The sequence below is a fragment of the Bactrocera dorsalis genome, chromosome 3 (genome assembly GCF_023373825.1).
Source record: "Bactrocera dorsalis isolate Fly_Bdor chromosome 3, ASM2337382v1, whole genome shotgun sequence".
In the NCBI taxonomy this organism is placed as follows: Eukaryota; Metazoa; Arthropoda; class Insecta; order Diptera; family Tephritidae; genus Bactrocera; species Bactrocera dorsalis.
In genome coordinates, this window is record NC_064305.1 from 91,619,123 (window position 1) to 91,639,881 (window position 20,759).

The 20,759-nt window shown below is 37.3% G+C and overlaps 4 protein-coding genes across 17 annotated transcripts in view; 1 reads left to right on the forward strand and 3 right to left on the reverse strand.

Moving 5' to 3' along the window:
- Positions 1-2,525, reverse strand: part of LOC105230714 (juvenile hormone epoxide hydrolase 1) — a 29,305-nt gene extending 26,780 nt beyond the window's left edge. The window contains exons 1-3 of one of the 14 annotated variants that reach the window (XM_049453398.1): positions 2,055-2,470; positions 1,542-1,741; positions 2-200 (exon numbers count right to left, since the gene is read on the reverse strand). In XM_049453398.1, coding sequence (XP_049309355.1) covers positions 2-200; positions 1,542-1,741; positions 2,055-2,249 — 594 coding nt within the window. In that variant the 5' untranslated portion in view covers positions 2,250-2,470. Of the gene's footprint in view, position 1; positions 201-1,541; positions 1,742-2,054 lie in introns of all 14 variants that reach the window. The other 13 variants (XM_049453395.1, XM_049453404.1, XM_049453393.1 and 10 more) reach the window with 13 other exon arrangements.
- Positions 2,526-5,032: 2,507 nt separating this feature from the next.
- Positions 5,033-6,893, reverse strand: LOC105230544 (juvenile hormone epoxide hydrolase 1). Its single transcript, XM_011211355.3, has 4 exons — positions 6,505-6,893; positions 6,243-6,442; positions 5,967-6,171; positions 5,033-5,904 (listed from the first exon to the last, which is right to left on the reverse strand). Exons 1-4 carry the CDS (start codon positions 6,691-6,693, stop codon positions 5,119-5,121), a joined length of 1,380 nt encoding a protein of 459 aa, XP_011209657.2. The 5' UTR covers positions 6,694-6,893; the 3' UTR covers positions 5,033-5,118.
- A 7,859-nt stretch (positions 6,894-14,752) lies between these two features.
- On the reverse strand, positions 14,753-15,529 carry LOC105230545 (uncharacterized). The gene is made up of 2 exons (XM_011211356.4): positions 15,252-15,529; positions 14,753-15,190 (listed from the first exon to the last, which is right to left on the reverse strand). Exons 1-2 carry the CDS (start codon positions 15,384-15,386, stop codon positions 15,020-15,022), a joined length of 306 nt encoding a protein of 101 aa, XP_011209658.2. The 5' UTR covers positions 15,387-15,529; the 3' UTR covers positions 14,753-15,019.
- Positions 15,530-17,755: 2,226 nt separating this feature from the next.
- On the forward strand, positions 17,756-18,337 carry LOC105230546 (diptericin A). Its single transcript, XM_011211357.4, has 2 exons — positions 17,756-17,913; positions 17,992-18,337. The coding sequence occupies exons 1-2, from the start codon at positions 17,827-17,829 to the stop codon at positions 18,214-18,216; spliced, it is 312 nt and encodes a 103-aa protein (XP_011209659.2). The 5' UTR covers positions 17,756-17,826; the 3' UTR covers positions 18,217-18,337.
- The last annotated feature ends 2,422 nt before the right edge of the window (positions 18,338-20,759 follow it).

Sequence of the window (20,759 nt, forward strand, 5' to 3'; positions counted from 1 at the left end):
CCTGAGACCAACCATAACCGGGCAAGCTGGGTACTATCACTTCGAAGACATATTCACTCTTGGGGTTCGGTTTCGTCAGCAGCGGTATTAGCCTATAGAATTCGCGCAGTGATCCTGGCCAACCGTGGATCAGTAACAGAGGCACCACCTTTTTACCTTCGGTGGACTTGGGCTTCACATGAATGAAGTGTATTCGTAAACTGTAAATAAAGATAAAGAATATGCTAAAAGTGAATAAAAACGCAAAACCAAACCATCAGCTGATGGAAATTTTCACTGAAAACGCAAAACTGAGTCCTTCTAAAATTAGAATCGGTCAACGTACTTTCTTAGTCGGAATGTGTTTATGCATTTTACAGATTCTCCAGGAACTCATTTATGTCAGTATGTATGTATGTGTATTTTGGTGATTCTAATATAATCAATATCCGCGAAGTTTCGTATGACCTGAAGATATATATATATGTAGCTGTAGTTTATACTCTTCATGAAGTTCGAGTTATGATCCGGTCTGGCATTTCATTATATATGTACTTATTTACATATGTAAATCGACATATTTCTTTAGATACATATGTATGTCTCGGTCTTATCAGAATTTCATATGATCGCGAGTTCTAAATATTTGTTCTGCTCGATTCAAAGTCTTAAGTTCATATTGCAACAACAATAAGTTTGATTAAACAAAAATCAAATTCTCACGAGAACTTGCATAGAGGAGTTCACATCTTTACTAAAAGACCTATCCCGCGCGAGTTTTATTTATTTTTACGTTTAGACGGAAAAGGTACGGAGTTTTGTACCTCGGCCATCTAGAAAAGTGGCTTCAAATATTTTATAGGTCAAATGAATGAATTTGAAGTTTGTACGTATACCAATTATTTTCCTAATTTTTTATACTCTTGCAACCTGTTGCTACAGAGTAAAATAGTTTTGTTCACTTAACTTAAAAAGTTGAAATCCGAGTGACTGGCTGTCTGTCCGTCCGTCCGTTTGTCCATGCAAGCTATAAACTGAGTAAAAATTGTGACATCTTGATGAAAGCAGAAAAGAAGTACGAGTTCGTAGATGGGCGTAATCGGACCACTTCCACGGGGCGTGGTCCCGCACATACTTCCGAAGCCACTTAAGTTACAACAACCAAATTTGCCTGGCGCAATTGTTATGAAAACCTCTACCGACAGTGTGAAAATAGATGAAATCGGAAAGTAACCCCGCTCACTCCCCATATAACGGTAAATAAATTAATAAGTAAATACACCAGAGACATTAAATTTTACCTACGAGATTATATAGGAAGGCTTTATGGGAGCCGGTGTGAAAATTGGACGATGGGCGTGGCACCGCTCACTTTTTGATGAAATTACATATCTCGGGACCCGACTGACCGATTTCGATTCAATTTAGTACGTGTATAAAATGTTCGGTTGCACCCGAACTTAACCATTTTTTACTTGTTTTATTTTATTACCTTGTTTTTCGAAGATCATTTTTTAAATAATAGTTTTTACGATATATACAAGCTATACCGCTATACTCACCCTTGAATCTGTGTTTCAAAATGCGGGAACTGTTTGAGAAAGGCCTCGCGCTCACCCCACTTGGGCAGGTAAGTGTCGCGCCAGTATGCCACCACCTCTTTCAAGTACTTAGAATTGAAGCCGTATTGGAATCCCACACCTTCGAGGGGTTCGGTGAGCACCAGTGGCCGCGACAGCTGCGTTTTCAGATCTTCAATTAACTATAGCGTTAAAAAATAGAAAAAACATTTATTATTGTTTTGTTTTGATTACTACTATTACTTTCGGATGTTAATATTATGTGTTTGTGTATGTTTATGGGTGAACGTGTATTCAATTTTTAACTGCTTGATATTTATCTACAAGTATGCATGTACCTACATGTATTAGTGTATAGGTATGTGAGAATGACTGGCAAATTGGCCAGCTGACAGCTAACAATTTATAATATATACAGAGGTACAGATATATGCAAATATTTATAATTAACGCATTTATATACAACGAAATAAATATTAAAGTTCATTTAGTTACCTCCGGTTTGGCACTTATATCGAAAGCTTTAACGGCGGTGTTCTCCTTATATTTGGCGGCGCTGCCGGGTCCCCAATATTCCGCATCGTTCAGTTGAGGAATTGGCGCTGAGCTTGTGAGCTCCTGATATTTATGTACACACAGACCTACGACAATCGCTAGGACCACGAATGTAATACGCAACAAGGTGCCCATTTCACTTTCGAATCAACACTGTGACACAACAGCCGGTGAATGGGAGTATAATTGTAATTGGAAATTTCCAAACTTGTTTACTTGCTTGTTATTATAAATAAGTATATTTATAACAATAAATAACAAAGTGATAATAAACCGCACCAACTAAAACCAGCCGAACGCATCCAGCGCTGCGATGGAACTGATTGGAGAGCACAACCGTATCAAATAGCCGTAGCGCTGATTCTTAAGACATTTATTTATAGTCGTTTTTATTCGGGGGTTGAGCGATAGCAAAGTCGAAACGCGCTGCGGTTGTGCGATTATAAACATATTTTCTTACTTTCGTTGATACATACGTTCGCATATGTATAGATGATAACTTATACTCGTATAATATACTACTATGTCACAATTAGTAACCACTGGCAGATCTGAAAACAAACTAGAAACCGGAGGCCCTATTTCTACTTGTATAAAATATATATATATTTACATGATCAGTAGAGTCGATTTAGGCATATCTGTTTTTTCATCGATCTTACTCTGGACTTCGTTGCCGTTAAACTGTTTATTGCCGGTGAGGTGATGCTAAGAGTGAGAGAGGTCCTTCTGACCGTCTGTATACACGTAAACTAGGCCCTTTTTAACCCAAGAAGTAGCTCATTTGTCAGAACTGATCCATTTTTTATTTGATTTGCAAAACTACCAGTTACTTATATGGAAAAACACGGTTAGTTAACTAGTTGCGCTTGCGGTTCGTAACGGTTATATGGTGATTAAGAAGTAGTTAATTCCACTATAGGGTGCACTCTTACCTACTTATACATGCATACATATGTATGTATGATAACAGTTCACAGGGTTAGACTAATCACTAATTAGCTCCTTATCATAAATAGACTCTTTAAATAGTTTGCGACAAATTTCGAGACAAGAACTAACATGTTTCTTTTGGCTACATGACTCAGCACATTAGATTGTTTTGAACCAAATTTCTTGAATTTCGAGACAAGAAATAATCTTTTGGCCACATGACTCAGCGCTTTTTAGCAAATGAATTGACATATGGAAACTCAAACCTTATCTCCCAAACAATTGAAAAACAAAACGTTTATAGCTTGGTTGCTTGTGTGTGACATGTATGTAAGTATGTTCTCCATAATGCTAATTTTATTTCTAAACATGTATGTATGTATACAAATATGTAGCTGCGTATGTACATATATTTGCAATAAATTATACTACCTGCTCATGCATATACATATGTAGATATGTGCATATGTATGTGTGAGCAGTTGATGATGTTGACATTGAAATTAAGGTGCGCTATAAATGCCGGTCTCTTTGGCTCTCATTTTTATACGGCATACTACACCCAAACCAAAAGAGCGCATCTCTAAATTCAAAACTTTAAATGAAAACATATACATACATATATACATATGTACATATACATATATAATTTTCGGTTGCCCAAAGTTGGATAATGGTAAATTGCATAAATGGAATAGAATTGCAAAATAGAATAGCAACAGAATATAAAAAGCTGGTGTCCAAATGATCCCTCAATGGAATTATCAAACGAGCAGAGCAGAGAACAGCGAACAGAGAAGTGAACGAAGCTTACACAACGTGAGTTTATTAACGCCGGTGATTACTTGTTTTAAGTATAGTCAACCGCGACACATTTATCAATGATATAATTATGCTCATATGCCATGATATCTCAACTTTTTATGTAGTTTCTTCTCACATTCTACAGTTTTCCCTTTAAATGAACTTCGTATTTCGTAGAGTCAAAAGAGTTTTATAATATATATTTCCTCTATTGATTAAATCAACTTAAGCTCTTTTTGCTAATGACGATAATTCTAATACATCTTTTGAATCGGACTGTACTGTTTACATTCGAGAGAGGCATGCAATGGAAGATAAAATTTTTCTCGTACTGTACTTACGAATGTTTATGTAGTATAGGGGTGGGACTTTCGTTTCCTTATCTAGTAAGAAATACTTTAAAACCTTGCAACTGCCCGATGCTTTTTAAACAGAAACTATGATTATTTACAATTGATTTGTATCGGCTAGTTAAAAACTGAAGTGCATGGCTAAATCGACTCAGCTCGTCGGGCTGATCTTTTGTATATGTATATATTTTAAAGGTTCCTCAACGTCATTTTCTAGGTGTTAAAAACTTTGTTGCAAACTTAACAAACCTTGTAAAGGGTATGAAAAGCAAATGAAGGTGAGATAAATCTTTGTAGTATATATTGGGTAGTCGAAAAAGTGATTTCCTATTTCAAATCAAACTTCAACTTATATAGTGTAAGATACTTGAAGTATATTTTATATTCCGAGTTCGGCAAGCATAAGAGAATTGTTAAGTTATAAGGAGCGGGGACTTCGGAAATATTCTCCGAAGCGAGCTCGAACTTCCGGGGCAGTTAAGAAGCCGTGTTAGACAGTATTTAAGGTTGGAAAAAGTTGAGTCAAATAACATGAGCGGCAATATTTTTTAATGTTGTCAATTCGCTATACTGTTATAGAACAAGGCAATAAATATTTCTCACGACGGTCTTAATATTAAGTATATCTTTTTACCTAATATTTAATTGTGATGCAAACATTATAAAAAGGTGTTGGTCTGTCTGAATCTGAATTGCGAACTCACAGTGTGAACACGTGTTCCGTAACATACCTATTTATCATTTTTTTGCAAGAGTAGGTATGTAAATGAAGCAAGGGCAAGCTTTTCTCTAACCGTTTGATCTTATACCGAAGATAATAAATAATTCCAATTAGTAAAAAATCGCAGTGACTATATTGTGTATTTTCCAGCTTCACTTATTACTTAAATTATTCATTAAGAATACAAAAACATAAGTTACTCAGCAATGGCTTTCTTCACAAACTCTTGGAAGTTAATATACAACATACCAGGCAGTTCCAAGGCAGCGAAATGACCACCTTGATTGAAGTATGTACTGTGTACCAAATTCGGAAACTTGTCTTTGAGCGCCCAGTCAATGGCAGGAGGCAAGTCGAACTGGAAGCGAGCACAACCCATAGGCACAGTCGTCGGCACGCGATCCATTTTCAGAGCCTTAGAGTCACTGGCGAGATTTTCGGCGTAGAACCGTCCTGCTGTCGTGACCGTGCCGGTGAGATAGTATATCATCAGATTATCTAATATAGCATCTAATTTATAGGTTCTGTCCATAGCATTGAATTCCTGATTCCGACCAGCACCAGTTGCCAATTGGAATTTCTCCAGTATGTATGCGGCCAAGGCAATGGGACTAGCCTCCAGTGCAATGCCAATGGTGTCCGGCTTTGTTGCTTGTATGTGGAAGTAACCGGACTCAACGATTAGGAACTTATATTTATCCTTTAGTGGAAAATGATGATTGTAGAAGAAACGCGCTGGTATAAAGCGCTCTGGCATCCAACTGGCAATGTACGATTTTATCGTAGCTAGCGGTGTGTTCAACACACACATATTAGAATGAAAGCCGAGCACATTCTCAGGGAAGAGCGTGGAAATGGCGCTGCCAATGATGGAGCCCCAATCGCCACCCTGTACCAGAAATTTGTCATAACCAACACGTAACATTAGATTCCGCATGACAACAGCCATCTCTAGCGAATCGAAACCGGGTCTGGTGGCAGCCTAAAATGTGAGAAATCTATGAGTGACAGGGCGGTGAAAGTGTATGGTAGTAGTTAACTCACGTCCGAGAACCCATATCCGACTAGAGAGGGTGCAATAACTTCGAACACATAATCATTGACATCGGACACCTCCACCAAAAGCTTTATGAACTCGTAAAATTCACGCACAGAACCCGGCCAACCGTGCAGCAATAACATCGGCACCACTTTCTTCTCTTTACGCGCCTCCTCTGACGGCTTTGCGTGTATGAAGTGAATCTTCAGCCTAAATCAAAAGCAATTAAAGTAATAAACAAGTCGTTAAAAAATTTAAGTATATCCGGCTGTTTGGCTTACCCTTGTATCTCGGTTTTAAAGTGCGGCAGCGAATTCAGGTAATCTTCATGTGCTCCCCATTTGAGCAAGTAGTAGTCGCGCCAATAGTCGACAATGTGCTTCAGCGCTTCTGAATTGAAACCATATTCGAATTTGATATTTTCCAACGGCGCAGTGAATTTCCAAGTACGATTGAGTTGTGTGCGCAAATCGTCAATAATCTGTGGGGAATATAAATTGTTGCATTAGCGCTCAATTGTGTGTGAGTGTCATTTCTACAAACCGTTTGATCGTATTTGATTTTGAAAGGCACAATATCTGTTGGCGCTTCGTAGTTTACAGGTTTGCCGGGTCCCCAGTAGGTGTTATTGCTGATTTCTGGCTTCGGTAGCGGCTTAATGAATTCGTTGACCCCGCGGTAAAGCCAAAACCACGAAATGGCCAATATGACAATAAATATAATTGCCTTCATATTGAACAAAGTCTAACACACCGCACTTAGCACTTCTATTGCCCGAAACTAACACAACAGAAATAATTAACGTTACTTTTTTCTCGAATTGCTACTTGAATATGCGTAGCGAAGAAGAATCTGCCGAAATTGCGTCTACTTGCGCTGATTGCCGGTCACCTACTAAATGACTTGTGCTAACGGATATTCTCTTCGCCGTGTTGCTATTCCGTTCGTGCTCGTTTAATGGGTATGCGCATTGTCTATTTTTTCTGTCTAATACAATGCTTTCACTGATATTCTCTAGTCGAATTTAGGGTTTTGTTGGCAGGAGATTTGGCGAAAGCTAACTCAACCCAGCACATATTAGTTTAGGTGAGAAAGCTAACGGTTTTAATAAAACTCCAAACATTATTTCTCTGTTTTGTTAGGATCATGTGAAAATGTACAGCTTTCGGCACTCTTCTAATTGAACTTCTGAAATGCTATACAAAACCGAATTATTTCTTTAAACGAGTTAAACATTTTTGTTTTTGGAATGTTTCGTATTCCTAAGGTAAAATATTAAAGGAGATTATTTTTACATATTTTCGTTGACTTCTTGGCAATCCTAGCCAAAGTAAATTAAATATTTCCTTACCTACAAAAATTGTTTATTTTGCACGAAACAACTTTGTTTTAGCGCTTGAAATGCCTATACCTGCTCATCCCGTTTGCATATCTAATACTATAAATGTAACTACAGCCACGTCACTTAATCCCTCCGCCGCTGGTATACGACATCTGTTAAAAGTGGGGTACTTGAAACAAAGTGGGTTGGGCAAATGTGCTTATAAACAAAGTTGAATTAATCTTAAGTTTTCAGATGAGCTCCTTAACCCTCCCTTGTCCATAGTAGGTCACTTTACAATATGTTATCTGTCATAAGCCACTGCTAAATTTTCATTTCTCTTCTAAGATACTTAACGTCTCGGCAATAGGGATTAGTGCCGTAGTCATGGGAATACACTCATTGATCAAATGTATTTTGTTCGTCGGTATTTTGCGAATAAAAGTTTATACATAACCAAGGCCTACCCGTGTTTAGATATTACTTTCAAATTCTTAGAAAATGTTTCTTTTTTACTTGCGTTATAATACTTTCTCATGTCTCAAAGGAACTTTGCTATCATTTATAATTGCTGTCCAAACTCGAACTTATGCCCACCTTATTTGCTCGTGTTGATATGACGATGGTCGAGGCTTTTATCTTATCAACTACTATAGTAAATATAAAAGTAAAGTTAAATTTATAAATTATACAGTTCAACATTTAATCTAACTGTATACGTATTTCCGATAGGTGCAATGGTTTTGTTGGTACTGGCCAGACCTTTATATGCAGATACGGATCGAATGTTTTCTATAGTTGACGTGGATTTACCAACGCCCCTCTCTAACCCGCTGACGAGTGTTACCACATAGTTCCATATAAGTAGTAGAAAAGAGGTAAGAAAGGATTAAGTTCGAGTGTAATCGAACGTTTTATATTCTTCCAACTTGCACGGTTGAAATATTTGAAAATCTTCATTATTCGACGAAATCGTGAATGGATTACAATCAAAGTGAAAATTATACTGAAACATCATCCTCAATCGATTTTATATATTTAAGCCAATACCACAAACTATTAACATGCCACATTCTAATAGAATGCTCTACGAGTTTCATTAAGGTACCTCACATACCATCACCAATCTACCATATTTGCAGTAAAGTCAGCCTAATGTTCGAAAATTATGATATCTATATATGGCTGAGTCATGTTTTCGCTCAATTTTATCCATTTTAGGCACAAATATACATTATTGTTAGTAAAACACGCTCTCTCATTTTTCTTGATACAACTCACATATTGGCCGATATATGCGGTATAAAGTCACCCGAAAGTTCGAAAACCTTTATACTAGGTATATGAAGCATTGATCCAATCAAATAATTTTTGACATTGAGACATATCATTATCAGGAAAGGATTTCCTCCGAATTTTGATTATACATCTCACACACTGACCGATATTTTCGGTAAAAATTCAACTATTGGCACTGGGGTACTCACATTCGGTACCAAAGGGCTTGAATAGTTTAGGCTCGATTTGGAAGAGTTTTAGTCATAAGATGGCAAACTTTAAAAGCATTATTCAGGCGAAGTTTTATCTTATAAAATTTGCTTGGCATAATTGTACTGCAGGGGATTACTTTGAAGGAGATGAAATGAACAAAATTCACCTTTCAATTTGATCACAGTATGCCAAATTTTTAAAAATTCCGGATTCCGCCCGGATTTCTACTTTTCTCGTCATTTCTATATTAATAACCCTATATCTAACTCGATTAGTTTTAGGTGATACTTTTAACCGTTAGGTGAACTTAACTATTATACACTGTAGCAATATGTTGCAGGAGTATAAATATCAAATGATTAATGACTTTTAAGGGTCTGAGAACGTAATATTAGCGATATGCCTAAATCGCTTACGTTTTTATGTTTGGAGTGAAAGTTATATCTGGGAGCAATTTTATGGCCTTGCAAGTGTATTATTATTAGCTCTAATCAAATAATTTCTATATTGATGAGCTTCAATTACTTGGTTCTGCCTGTAAATACTGCCTTCTGTTAGCGCAATAAACTGCTTTTCTTAGAATTCTACTCACTGATATCTTGACTTATTTCATTACATATAACTGATAGTGAAAACTTAAAATATTGAATAGCAAGTTTGCGATATTGAATGAGTACCACTAAATTCCCATCAATGATAATCGGATAAGTTTGAATGAGCGTCACTCTTCATTAAAAGAGATTTTACTCGATATTTGTGGCAAACTTTTCATTTAACCCGTAACATTTGCTCACCTGGCAATAAATAGATATATACCACCTAGGTGTGTCAAATCTCGGAGGTTGTTATTCACAGGGTGTCTGCTAGAGTTTAGAACATGTATCATAATGATTTCATTTTAGTTTTTACATTGTAACTTATGACATACTGTACAAAGTATAATAGTGCTGGTTCCATAACGGTTGCTCCTAACATCTAATCTAATACAAAAAGACATACAGTTATGTAGTATATCAAATTGAAACAAGAAGAATTGATAAAATAATAATAATAAAAATAAATTGATAAAATAAAATAAAATATTACACAAACAAACATAGTTTAGTCAATACATATCTAAATATATCGTGAAACTAGATAATAACCACGCACATACCACATACTAAGGTTGTGTTCGAAACAACGAGTAAGCTTATCGTACTGCACAGGGTTTGTCCGGAAAGTACTAGGACTGAGTCAATTTAAAAAGTTTCAAAACTTTCAAAAAAGGCTCCTTCTTCGTCGATGTACCACTGGTAGCGCGATTTCCAATAATTGAAGGCGCCACGAAAGGCATTCTCCGGAATAGCCTTGAGAGCCGAAGTGAATGCTGCTTGGATCCCCTCTGTCGTCTCAAAATGCTTGATTTTTATCGTCCTTTACAGGTAAGGAAACAAGAAAGTTCGGGGGCCACATTTGGTTCACAACGGCCTTGGTTAGGTTCACAAAAAAGGTGATTGACCTATCGTTTGAGTCGCTTGAGGACTTCCACGTAAGGCTTGGCATTGACGGTTTATTCAGGAGGAACAAATTCATGGTGGACAATACCTTTGATGTCAAACAAATGTCTCCCAACACGGCCTTCATCAGCGACCTCTTCCCGGCCCTCCAAAAAAGCCTGGTGCCACCGAAACTCAACACTTCTTGCTAAAGCAAGCTTGTTTGATCATATCAAACGTCTCTGTCGCAGATTTACCGCGTTTCAAACACAGAATTTAATCGCGTACCTCTGCTCTAACGAACTAATTTTCGGCCTGCACCACTCATAGAAACACGTCGGGCGAAATGTTTGTCCTGGCTCTCCAAGTAGCCGGAGACAACCAGCCGTTCCTTAGCTAGGAACGCACTGTACCAAACAGCGTTGGTGCGCGCTCGCTCCGAAGTACAGTCGCAGCGGAAGAAAATCAGTCCTATTACTTTCCGGACAAGCCCTGTACGCTGACAACTTAGTCATAAAGTTAGAAGAAGATTGTTTAGCTTGAAAAATGGCTAACTTAGGAGTTATTTAAAACAATTTTATATAATTCTATGTCTTCTCGTCACATCTTTTCCATGTACCGCTTTCACACAAATATACTTAGTGAATGAATATAAATTTATGAATTAAATTTATATTCTGGAACACAAACAATTTTCTCTCAGTGTAATTTCACCAGCGCCGACACCAATACTCTCCAACAAACGAGTGTGGCAAATGAAGTTCTGTCGTTGACCATGATGGCAATCTACAATAGATAGAAGGCTAAAAATATAGTTTTAAAATTATACCGCGACAGCCAACGTCAACTGTATAAACAACAACAACAGTAACAAGTAGTTTTTAATCATTGAAAATTTCCACGACTCAAATGTCAATGAACTACTGCACACGTATGCTAGCAAAAAGTGGGTGATGGGGTGCAAGGACCTGGGGGCGTGACGCCTGAGTTTACCTCAGAGCATTTAACTGCACGCACAGATCGATTGAGTGCTTGGAGGAGGGAGGCGCGCTTCGTTGTTTGCCGTTAAATAATTGAAATAACCACACTAATAACCGCAATGAAAACAATAACAGCGACGCGACGGGTGGATTCGGTGGAATAATTGATTGTTCGTATGTTAAATTTAAACCTTTGCAGAACAAATGCCTTGCAAATAGAAATGGCGAATGAGCGGAAGGGTCTTTAAATATTTAAGTGCTTGGCTGGTCGGACAGGGGCCGAAGGCTTTTTCTGCGGCGCTACAACAACTCTTAGTGCACTTTGGAAAAGAACAGAAAATGAAAATAGTTCGAAAATTAACTCAATTATGTGCCACACGAAAGTGTTGCATGCACCTCGCCAACATGTATTCGATTTTTTTTGACGAAAGCTCGAATCTTTTTGCGTGCGATGTTCCGTGCTTGTGTTCCGTTAGGGTAACTGTCGACTACTATGTGTGCGCAACTGCTTTCCCTCTTGCCACTTGCTTGTGCGATTAACGGTTTTCACGTTGCAATATTGCAACAATACAACGTTGCAAGTTGAAGCTCATTGAAATTGGCTCTTGGAAATTCGTCCTCGGTCGGCTTTCGGTCGCGTGCCAATCGCTTTTGCGGCAAGTTGAATGCAGCAAGGAAAATGTGTACAACAAAAACGAACCAATAACAACATAACAACAATGAAGTGCGGGGTAATCGAGCTTCGAGTGTTCGCGCTTGCCACCGAAGCGGTCACAGCGTAAATGACACAATTGCGGAAGCGGAAGTTGTGCGGCGCAACCATATAAAAAAGAAAGGCGCCACTGCACGTCTCCACCTCTCCTTCATCCGCACGTGCCGCACGTCATATGCCATTTGAGTTTCGGCCACATTTCGTACGGACGAACATTAATACGAGTAATCACCAGGACGATGCATGTTTTAAGCAAACCTGCACACTTTCACAATTAATGGGCGTGACACGGAGTGAAACTACAGGCGAATTGTTTGTTCGATTGTGGCAAGGAAACACTCAAAGTCCTAATTACACGACTCATTAATACTTTCAATGCACTGTGGGCTATCGGCTAACCGGTGACAAGATATATCTGAAAAATAACTTGTGGGTTAATACAGATTTGGTTGCTGTTATCACCACAGACATATGATGGAGCTGAGATTTGTTTATTGATTCTACGCATGAGCCGCTGGAAATAGTAAAAAATAAGCTCATTATAGATATATTATATGATATTTTTTTGTTGTAAAATTAACCGAAAAATTCTTATTATTTTTGTGGGCAATACTTAGAGAGTTTAGAACTACACAGGTAACCTTATACCAGCATTTTTACAGTTGCTGTCAAAATTTAAATTCTCGAACTTTATTTTATTTTCCAGAAATATTTTGTAAAAAAAATTGTTTTATATTTGTTGTAAATAAACAAAATGAAACGCAATAATTTCATTACTTCTCTATGAATTGAGCAATTTCGCCCATAATACGCTCATTTGATTACATCTACCGTTGTTTACTCATCGGCGCCATTCACTGGAAGGCGTGAGTTTTCTACAAATCGCAAATCGCTGCGGCATCGGAACTGTTGCAGTCCCATTAGCACAATTTCCTAACTGTTCCCTGCACTCCCGTTAATGACTGCTTGTTTTTGTGTAATTCCACTTAATTTGCGCCATACCCTTGGTTGTAAGAGTCTCCTTCATACCTTAAATGGTGTTGACGAATTGCCGAGGAGTTCAATGACATTTCTGCAGCAAATTTTTACGGCAATTACGTATTTGTGGGCTAAAATTAAAGGCTGTAAAGCGGCTAGAGTTCGCTAAGTTCGAAATTAAGATTTGTAAAAACAATTTTATGCTCTTAGAGCACGTGAAATAATAGTTTATATAGTATACAACTCAATCATGATAGACTATAAGACTTGTTGCTTGTCTTTTGAAAGGCGGTTTTGTCAGAAAACGTGCTCTGTGCTCTGGTTACGGTTATGTAGGCGCGCCTGTCGCGGAAACGGGTGCTCGAATTGATTTCGCAAACTTTTTCGCCGATTCGCTGTGTTGCTTTCTCTCGCTGTGGTTTACTAAACTACAATAACGCCTAAAAGTATGCAGCGTATTACCACAATTGATTTCTTACTGATATATCGCATGAATTTATCTTTTATTTGAATGTATGTACATTGTGACTAAATTAATCTTCTTTTAAACGTTTTTTTTTAATAATTAGTATGTTAAACGTTTGAGCATTTCTTGCTGAGTCCAATAAAACAAAACAAAAAATGTATATGCTTATAGATGTGATCATAAGTCATTAACATTTAATTGACATCACATCATATCGCTCTCATGACATCACATCGCTTGGTAACCTGGCTTGATGTTCTTACATGGACTGCCCTAGAAGATTAAATCAGCGTCTTTATTATTTTTTTTTCTTACCGACTCAGACAGAGTTAGATCATCGAAATAACAGCTCCTTAACAGATCCTTGCAACATCTTAGTTTAAAAAAAAAAAAGAAAAATATTCGGAGGTGCAAAAAAGCGTTTTCAGATATTTGTATGACCACAGTCATGAACGTGAATATGATTCCATAAATTCTGCACACACATGTTCAGATTTCCTTAAGCTTTTTTTTTACTTATAATACATTTATCTATTTATTTTGTAGTTCGAAGTGTCATCAAGCAAATCAAAGAAATTCGTTAATATAATTTATTAGCACACGAAATATTTGGGAAAAGAGGCTTCTTCTCCCTCCTTTGTAACCCGCGCTTTGCTTTGCTTGAATACCAAAAGTTTTCGCGGGTGTTAAAGACTGTCGACACGCGAAGTAAAAGCGCAAGCCGAGACATTAGCTAAGGTGTCTGTGCTGAATACTCAGCAGTTCGCGCTTCCGCGTTCATATTCCTTATGAATATACATAACTGTAGATTGTATGTTTCTGATATACAAATTTATTTGTGTTCGTTATTCAGTTACTTTGTCAGTTCACAATGTTCTTTGGATGTAGAAAAAAGGTACAAAAAATATACGATTCTTCTTTAAATGGATTTGTGTGAGAGGGTCATGGAAATTTGCTTCCAAAGTATACAATCTTATTGATACTGCCGTGAAGAAGAATTCAATAGACTTCATAATGGTCCCCGTTAATAGAAACCACTCTAAATATTATCGACTGTCTTAGGGATATATTTTAAATAGTTGTCTTTGAAGCACTTCTTATAGCCTTTTTAATCATTTTCAAATTATTACTGCCTTACTGTGAACTCCTTCCTTCTGTCTGTCTTGTGAAATGTGACCAATTTAGCAGTTGTTGTTGCATTTGAAAAAGTTTTTGTTATAAAGAAATTAGCGCTGGTTTTATTTCCGTATTTAATGTTACGTAAAAAGAACCCAACTGTTGTTGTTGTGTAAACTCGAAACTAGGTAACTGACAAAATAAGTTTCGGTGAGAACATTTCTTCGATATTAATACAAACAAACAAGGTTATGAGTATATATGTACACATTTTAATAACTTTAAACGGCAACGGTCGCCCGTTTTCAGTGAAAAAATACAATAAATAAAATGGTTAGTAATATCTATTGTCTACGTTAAACTGTTTAAGTCGACATAAAGAGGACTAACCACATCTATAGGACTTTACTTCGACCAATATAGAGCATACAGCTATATTCTGTGATAAGGGTATATACATATGATTCCTACACCATCTTGAACTCTCAACTAATTTCCTACAACTATTAAGCACACTTATGAATCCACTAGTGGCTCTCCCTTCGCATCGTCCCACACAGGAAAGCGTTCCTTACCGTCCTCGGTGCCGTTTTGGTATTCATATCCCGGGTCGATTGTGCGATCAAAGCCAGCTCGCTTGACACGCTTCACACGCCTATGAGGTGTGAGCGAGTCCCGTGGCACCTCCTGTTATCAATAAGTAAACGAATTTCGTAAAATTGTGAAGCAAGAAATCTCGTGTACTCACCTCGACTAGACGTAGAATTGGCCAAGCAGCACCGGGGCCACCAAACAGCGGCTCGGCGTCCGTTTGCCCCGGCCCGCCGATAAGGCAGATGCACAAGCAAAGCAAAAGTAGCACAAAGCTCGCGGCGGATTTCATAATTGCTCTATTTGAAGTGTCTTTAAGCAATGAATAGAATATTTCTTATGGCAGCGTACAATTACTGTGTGCTCAATTCACTTTCACTGGTAGTTCCACATGCGATCGTCTACACTTGGACACTGAACTGACAGAGAGTGGGTTTTTTTCTAAAATAAAATTGTATACATAATTATTTTCTCGAAGAATCACACACACACACAGCCATGAGTGTGTGTATAGTAAAGTTTGTTTATATGCTTCTTCTACTAATTTCTTGTATTTCATTAAATATTTTTGTTTCTATTTCTGTGTTTTCATTTGTTTTCGTTTCTAGTCGAATTTCATTCGCCATGGCGCCGCAGCAGGCGTTGGGGGTGGTGTGTTGTTGTTGTCGTATGTATTGCGCGACATTTCTCAGCTGAAATATAAAACATCGATTTGAACAGATGTTTTCGAGAGAGCAACGACGCCGCATTCTCCGTGCGCCGAGTTGAGGAACTGAGAGATCATATGATCTGTGTCAGCTGTTGATCACTGAATCGAAAGTGTTTGAACATTGTTGTTATTGCATTTGTATAAAGAGAAATGTGTATTCTCTTCTATATTTATGGGGCACATACGCGTCTATAAATGCAAACAGGGTGTTGGTGCTTGTTGTTCTGATCTCTAATGAAGATAGATTATTTAAAAAAATATTAAGTTAACAAATATTAAAAATTTTGGCTTGAAATTTTGATGATTTTATGAATCTTGAATCGGTAAGTTAAAATATATTGAGTGATTTCGGGACTAAATACGAAGGTTGACGTCCTTGGTGACTTCTATATTTAATTTCTTTTTGCATGATTTTTAATAGATTTCTGAAATATATGGGAAGTGTCATACAAAAGCAATTTTTTATCTCAATTTGCTGTTAAAATAATGTTAAAAAGACCCGAAAGTGTAACTCGGAAGAAGCAGTTATCGAAATGTATTCACTTTGCAAAGTTATTTACAGCCGGTCCGCTGTGGTAATAACTATAAATTCCTAACTACTGGATCATAAGCCCCTTACACCCCGCCACAAATTTGTTGAGTCAGCTAATATAAGTGTCGACTATGTCTTCAGGTTCGTCGAAAGGTAAGATTACCGAGATGTTCAGCCTTAGCCTTACAAAGGCTGGAGTAATGAAGGAGAAAAGCCTGGATATTTCTATGTACCTCATTCTCTTTCATATAATACAATTTGGAAAACTAACGTCCGACAAGATATTAAGACTCGCCGCATAAATGCTTATTAGACAGTATAGTAAGATCTCATACAGGACAGAAGAAAGAACTCCCACAGTTGCGGCGTGATGAACTTTGGTCAAGGCATGTGGTTCAGGATGTCTCAAACTTTCTTCACTAGGTTAGAAGGTTCCCACAGTCGCACAGGGAAACTCCCACTCCAACCTTCCCCCTTAGCTTCGACCTATCCGCTCACTGCGGTTCTTCACCGACTTCTCCCCATCCATACCTTCCTCGTCGGTATGTGGGTACAGAAAAGGCTGTACCGAGTGGCCTCTGCAACGCAGTGATCCAAGTTTTCAGAGATCCAGTTGAAGAAAGAGAGAATTTCTGCGTGTCCTTGTTCCGACTTCTTCATATACCCAGATTCTTTGACCCTTAGAGCAGATCTCGCAACAATACACCTACCGGCAAAGTCCAGGAGTGTTATGTTTTAAATGCCAATAAGTGTTATTGTTGGTGTAGGTCGTAGTACACTGCAGATGCCATCAGAAAATATACTCGGCTTGACTACGGTTTCATGGAACAAAACACTACCTTTGGTGAGAGTCCCCATCGTGCAAGAAAAAAATCTATTTTTAAAACTTATTTCACATCCTACATGGTATGACTCTACTTGGCATTCCGGATGAAACCTCAAGCGTTTCATTTTTTTCCCGCAATTTTTGGTGAATGCAGTGTTCATCAGCTACGTCTTAAGATTAATGAGGAGGAATAGTGAATGTGCTCGTATGAGACGGAAATAAAACAAGAATCTGAAATTTGATTTTACTCCAGTATTTTTGGACTTCTAATCATCTTAACTATATGAGCTAGTAATAAAATTAAAATTTCTCTCATATAGGAACATACATATGCTCAAACTATTAAGATTTGAATCTGATAATATACTAAGAAACATCCCTGAAGTATGAAACATATTTTAATGAAGAGCAAGAGGTCATTTAAAATATACGTTGTTGATAAGTTTCTTAAAGAATCCCCTATTTTTAGTCTTCATGTGATAATTTGCAGCGCGGCTTATTGATAATCTTTTGCTCAAGCTGTGAAGGGACTTTCAATTTGGGGATTTTTTTAATATTTCAATTCTGCATATAAAAGCATTATAAATATTTGCAGTATCTGTTGCAGAGTAAACATTCGGAACTGAATTCACAGTCTGTTCAGTTTAAACACTTCAAAGAAAAAAATGTCCGTGAAAGTATTGATTTTAATTTGCTTTTTGAGCGCAGTTCTAGCTTATCCCAGAGATGATCGACAGGATCAGTGGCGCCAAGTAAGTAGACCATTTGACTCACGTGTCAATCCTTAACCCAAAAAAATATATATTTATGATAATGTTCTTCTTTAACAGAACCCACAGCCGCCCCAAAGACAGCCTCAGTTCAATTTACAGGGAGGTGGTAGTCCCAAGCAAGGCATAGATTTGAGTCTTGACACGCGTGTGCCCGTCTGGCAAAGCCATAATGGCAGACACGAATTCGACGCCACCGGACAGTATTCGCAACATTTGGGCGGACGATATGGCAATAGCCCTCCCAATTGGGGAGTGGGCGGCCAGTACACTTTTAGGTTTTAAATCTACTGCAAAATAAATACTTAAAAAAAACTATATAAGTATATTTTTATTAAATTATACTTAAAGTGTCAAGAGTTATAAAATCATTAAAAAATTAATAAAAACGTAATTCAGTTTTAAATACATTTGCTTTTATTTGGTTGAAAAAATTGGTCATCACTCGTCGGAATCTTGAGTTCCAATTCATTTACATGACAGTAAAAGACATGGTAACAGGAGACAAATAGTGGATTAAATACGACAATAATGTGCGAAAACCAAAATGGTCCAAGCGTGGTGAAGCTCAACAAATGGTCACAAAGCCAGGATTAATGCCTCGAAAGGTTATGCTGAGTGTTTGGTGCGATTGGAAAGGAATCATCCACTATGACCTGCTTCAGGCTGGTCAAACGATTGATTCTACATTTTACTGTTAACAACTGAAAGGATTGAAGTCAGCAATTAAAAATAAGACGTCCACAACTAATCAACAGAAAGGGCTTCGTCTTCCATCAGGCCAACGCTAGACCACACACGTCTTTGATGACTCGGAAAAACCTGGGAGAGCTTGGCTGGGAAGTTTTGACGCACCAACCATATAGCCCTGATTTTGTACCATCGGACTACCATTTGTTTCGGTCAATGCAAAACTCCCTTAATGGAGTAAAGTTGGCTTCAAGAGAAGTCTGTGAAAATTACTTGTCGCAAGAGGGCAAAAAGTGGTCGACCAAAATGGTACATATGTATTTGGTTCAATAAAATTTCATTATAAATAAAAAAAAAATTAGTTGAAGTTTGATTAGAATTACGAAAAGACTATTTCGACTACCAATATTATGTTTGTAAAAGTTTAAACGTTTGTAAAAATTTAAAATATTTTACAAAAGATTCAATATACTCACTTATAATTCCAATATTTCCTTCGCTTTGGCTATAACACCAAAGCGTTGAGGCCAGTTACGGTATCAACGTACATATTTACGTGTATACAAAAGTGGCGTCTAATAAAATGAGGAAACCTTCAACGAGTTGACTTATTCCGGAAGGTCAGTAATCTTAAAAACAAATAAATAATTAATGTAAACAAAAGTGTGTAAATACCGTCTCTTTATTAATTGATGAGACTAATGGAAATCCCATCGATGATAAGCATTACTGATGAATTGATAAAAACACCAAAGCAATAAATCTATTAATTAAATGAAAAAAGATTTTCTTAATAAAAAAGCAAATCATGATTAAGATAACGTTTTTAGCAGCGGCAATGTCGAAACACACACACACACCGCTGCGGTTGCCTCTCCTAAGAATATTTCAGATTTATGAACCCATATTCAGCATGTGTTTATGTGCGCTTGCTTTTCGCTTCTTTCATTTTAAGTGAAACGAATTGTTGTGTATACAATTGACAATTAACCTTCTAGGAAACAGTCAAGAACCTCACTCGCGCCCTCTGCCCGCCGACGGACACGCTAAGCGCTCGGACGCTGCGTTGCACAGTGTGAGATTTAGTCAATCTAGCATCTCGAAATTCAAAAAAAAAATGTTTTCGTAACTCGCTCATATTTTTTTCTACGTGAGAACAGACCCCAATTGTTACGAAAACAAACACAAAAGAGAATAAAAAAATGTTATTGGCGTGATAACGGCTATCAAACACGTGCATTTGCATAGCATGCTACAATTGTTTTGCAAGCTTGCATTAATCACAAAAGTTTGAGTGATCAGGTCGAAGTTATGAGTGGTTTTTTTGGCCTAAAATTTTTTTTGTATTGAAGGTTATTACTTAAACTTTAAATTTTTGTTTTATACAATATTTATTTTTGCACTCAAGTGTTTTGAAAAAATTGTTTTATAACCACCTGAAAGGTAAGACAAATTTTAAAGTTTTCAAATATTTGATAGACTAGAACTTCCAAGTCCCACGGAGTTCCGTGATGGGAATGCCAGCAGAATCTTTGTTAATGTGCCCAAAACAAATTTAAAAAATAAAATCCTGCCCATTTTTTGCCTTTTTTTAGTATGAGTGAAATATCGCGAGAGGAGCTATTTTGGATTTGGTTGAGCAAGGTGAAAAGCGAAAAAACAAAAGCGGTCGAAAAGCACGTTATATCAATTTTTGGACCAGATGTTGACGATACCAAAATTAAAGATTGTATAAAAAAGCTTTGCTTCCAATTTCAATCGCGATGGAGCAAATCTCACCGAGAGAAAGCAAGATTTATGCATGACAATGCTATTTGGCTAAGTTCAAAAATTTCTGCTGTTGATTTTGCTCTTGATCATGCACCATCATCTTCAAAACAAATACCTCAACGCGGAAGGCGAGAAAAAGAGTTTGCTGAAAGTGCTTCGAGTACACAAAAACGGAAATGCAAAGAGTTAATATCAAATGTAGCTTCGGAACAATTAACTATGGCTACCGCTATGCATCTGAGATCCTGTGGAAAAAGAGACTCAGCAAACATTGTTAAAGAGTTGTCGGCTTCATCCCCTTCGAGAGGTACAGCTATAAAAAGAGGAAGGGTAAGCATTACTGAAAAGAAAAGTCTTACACCAGATCA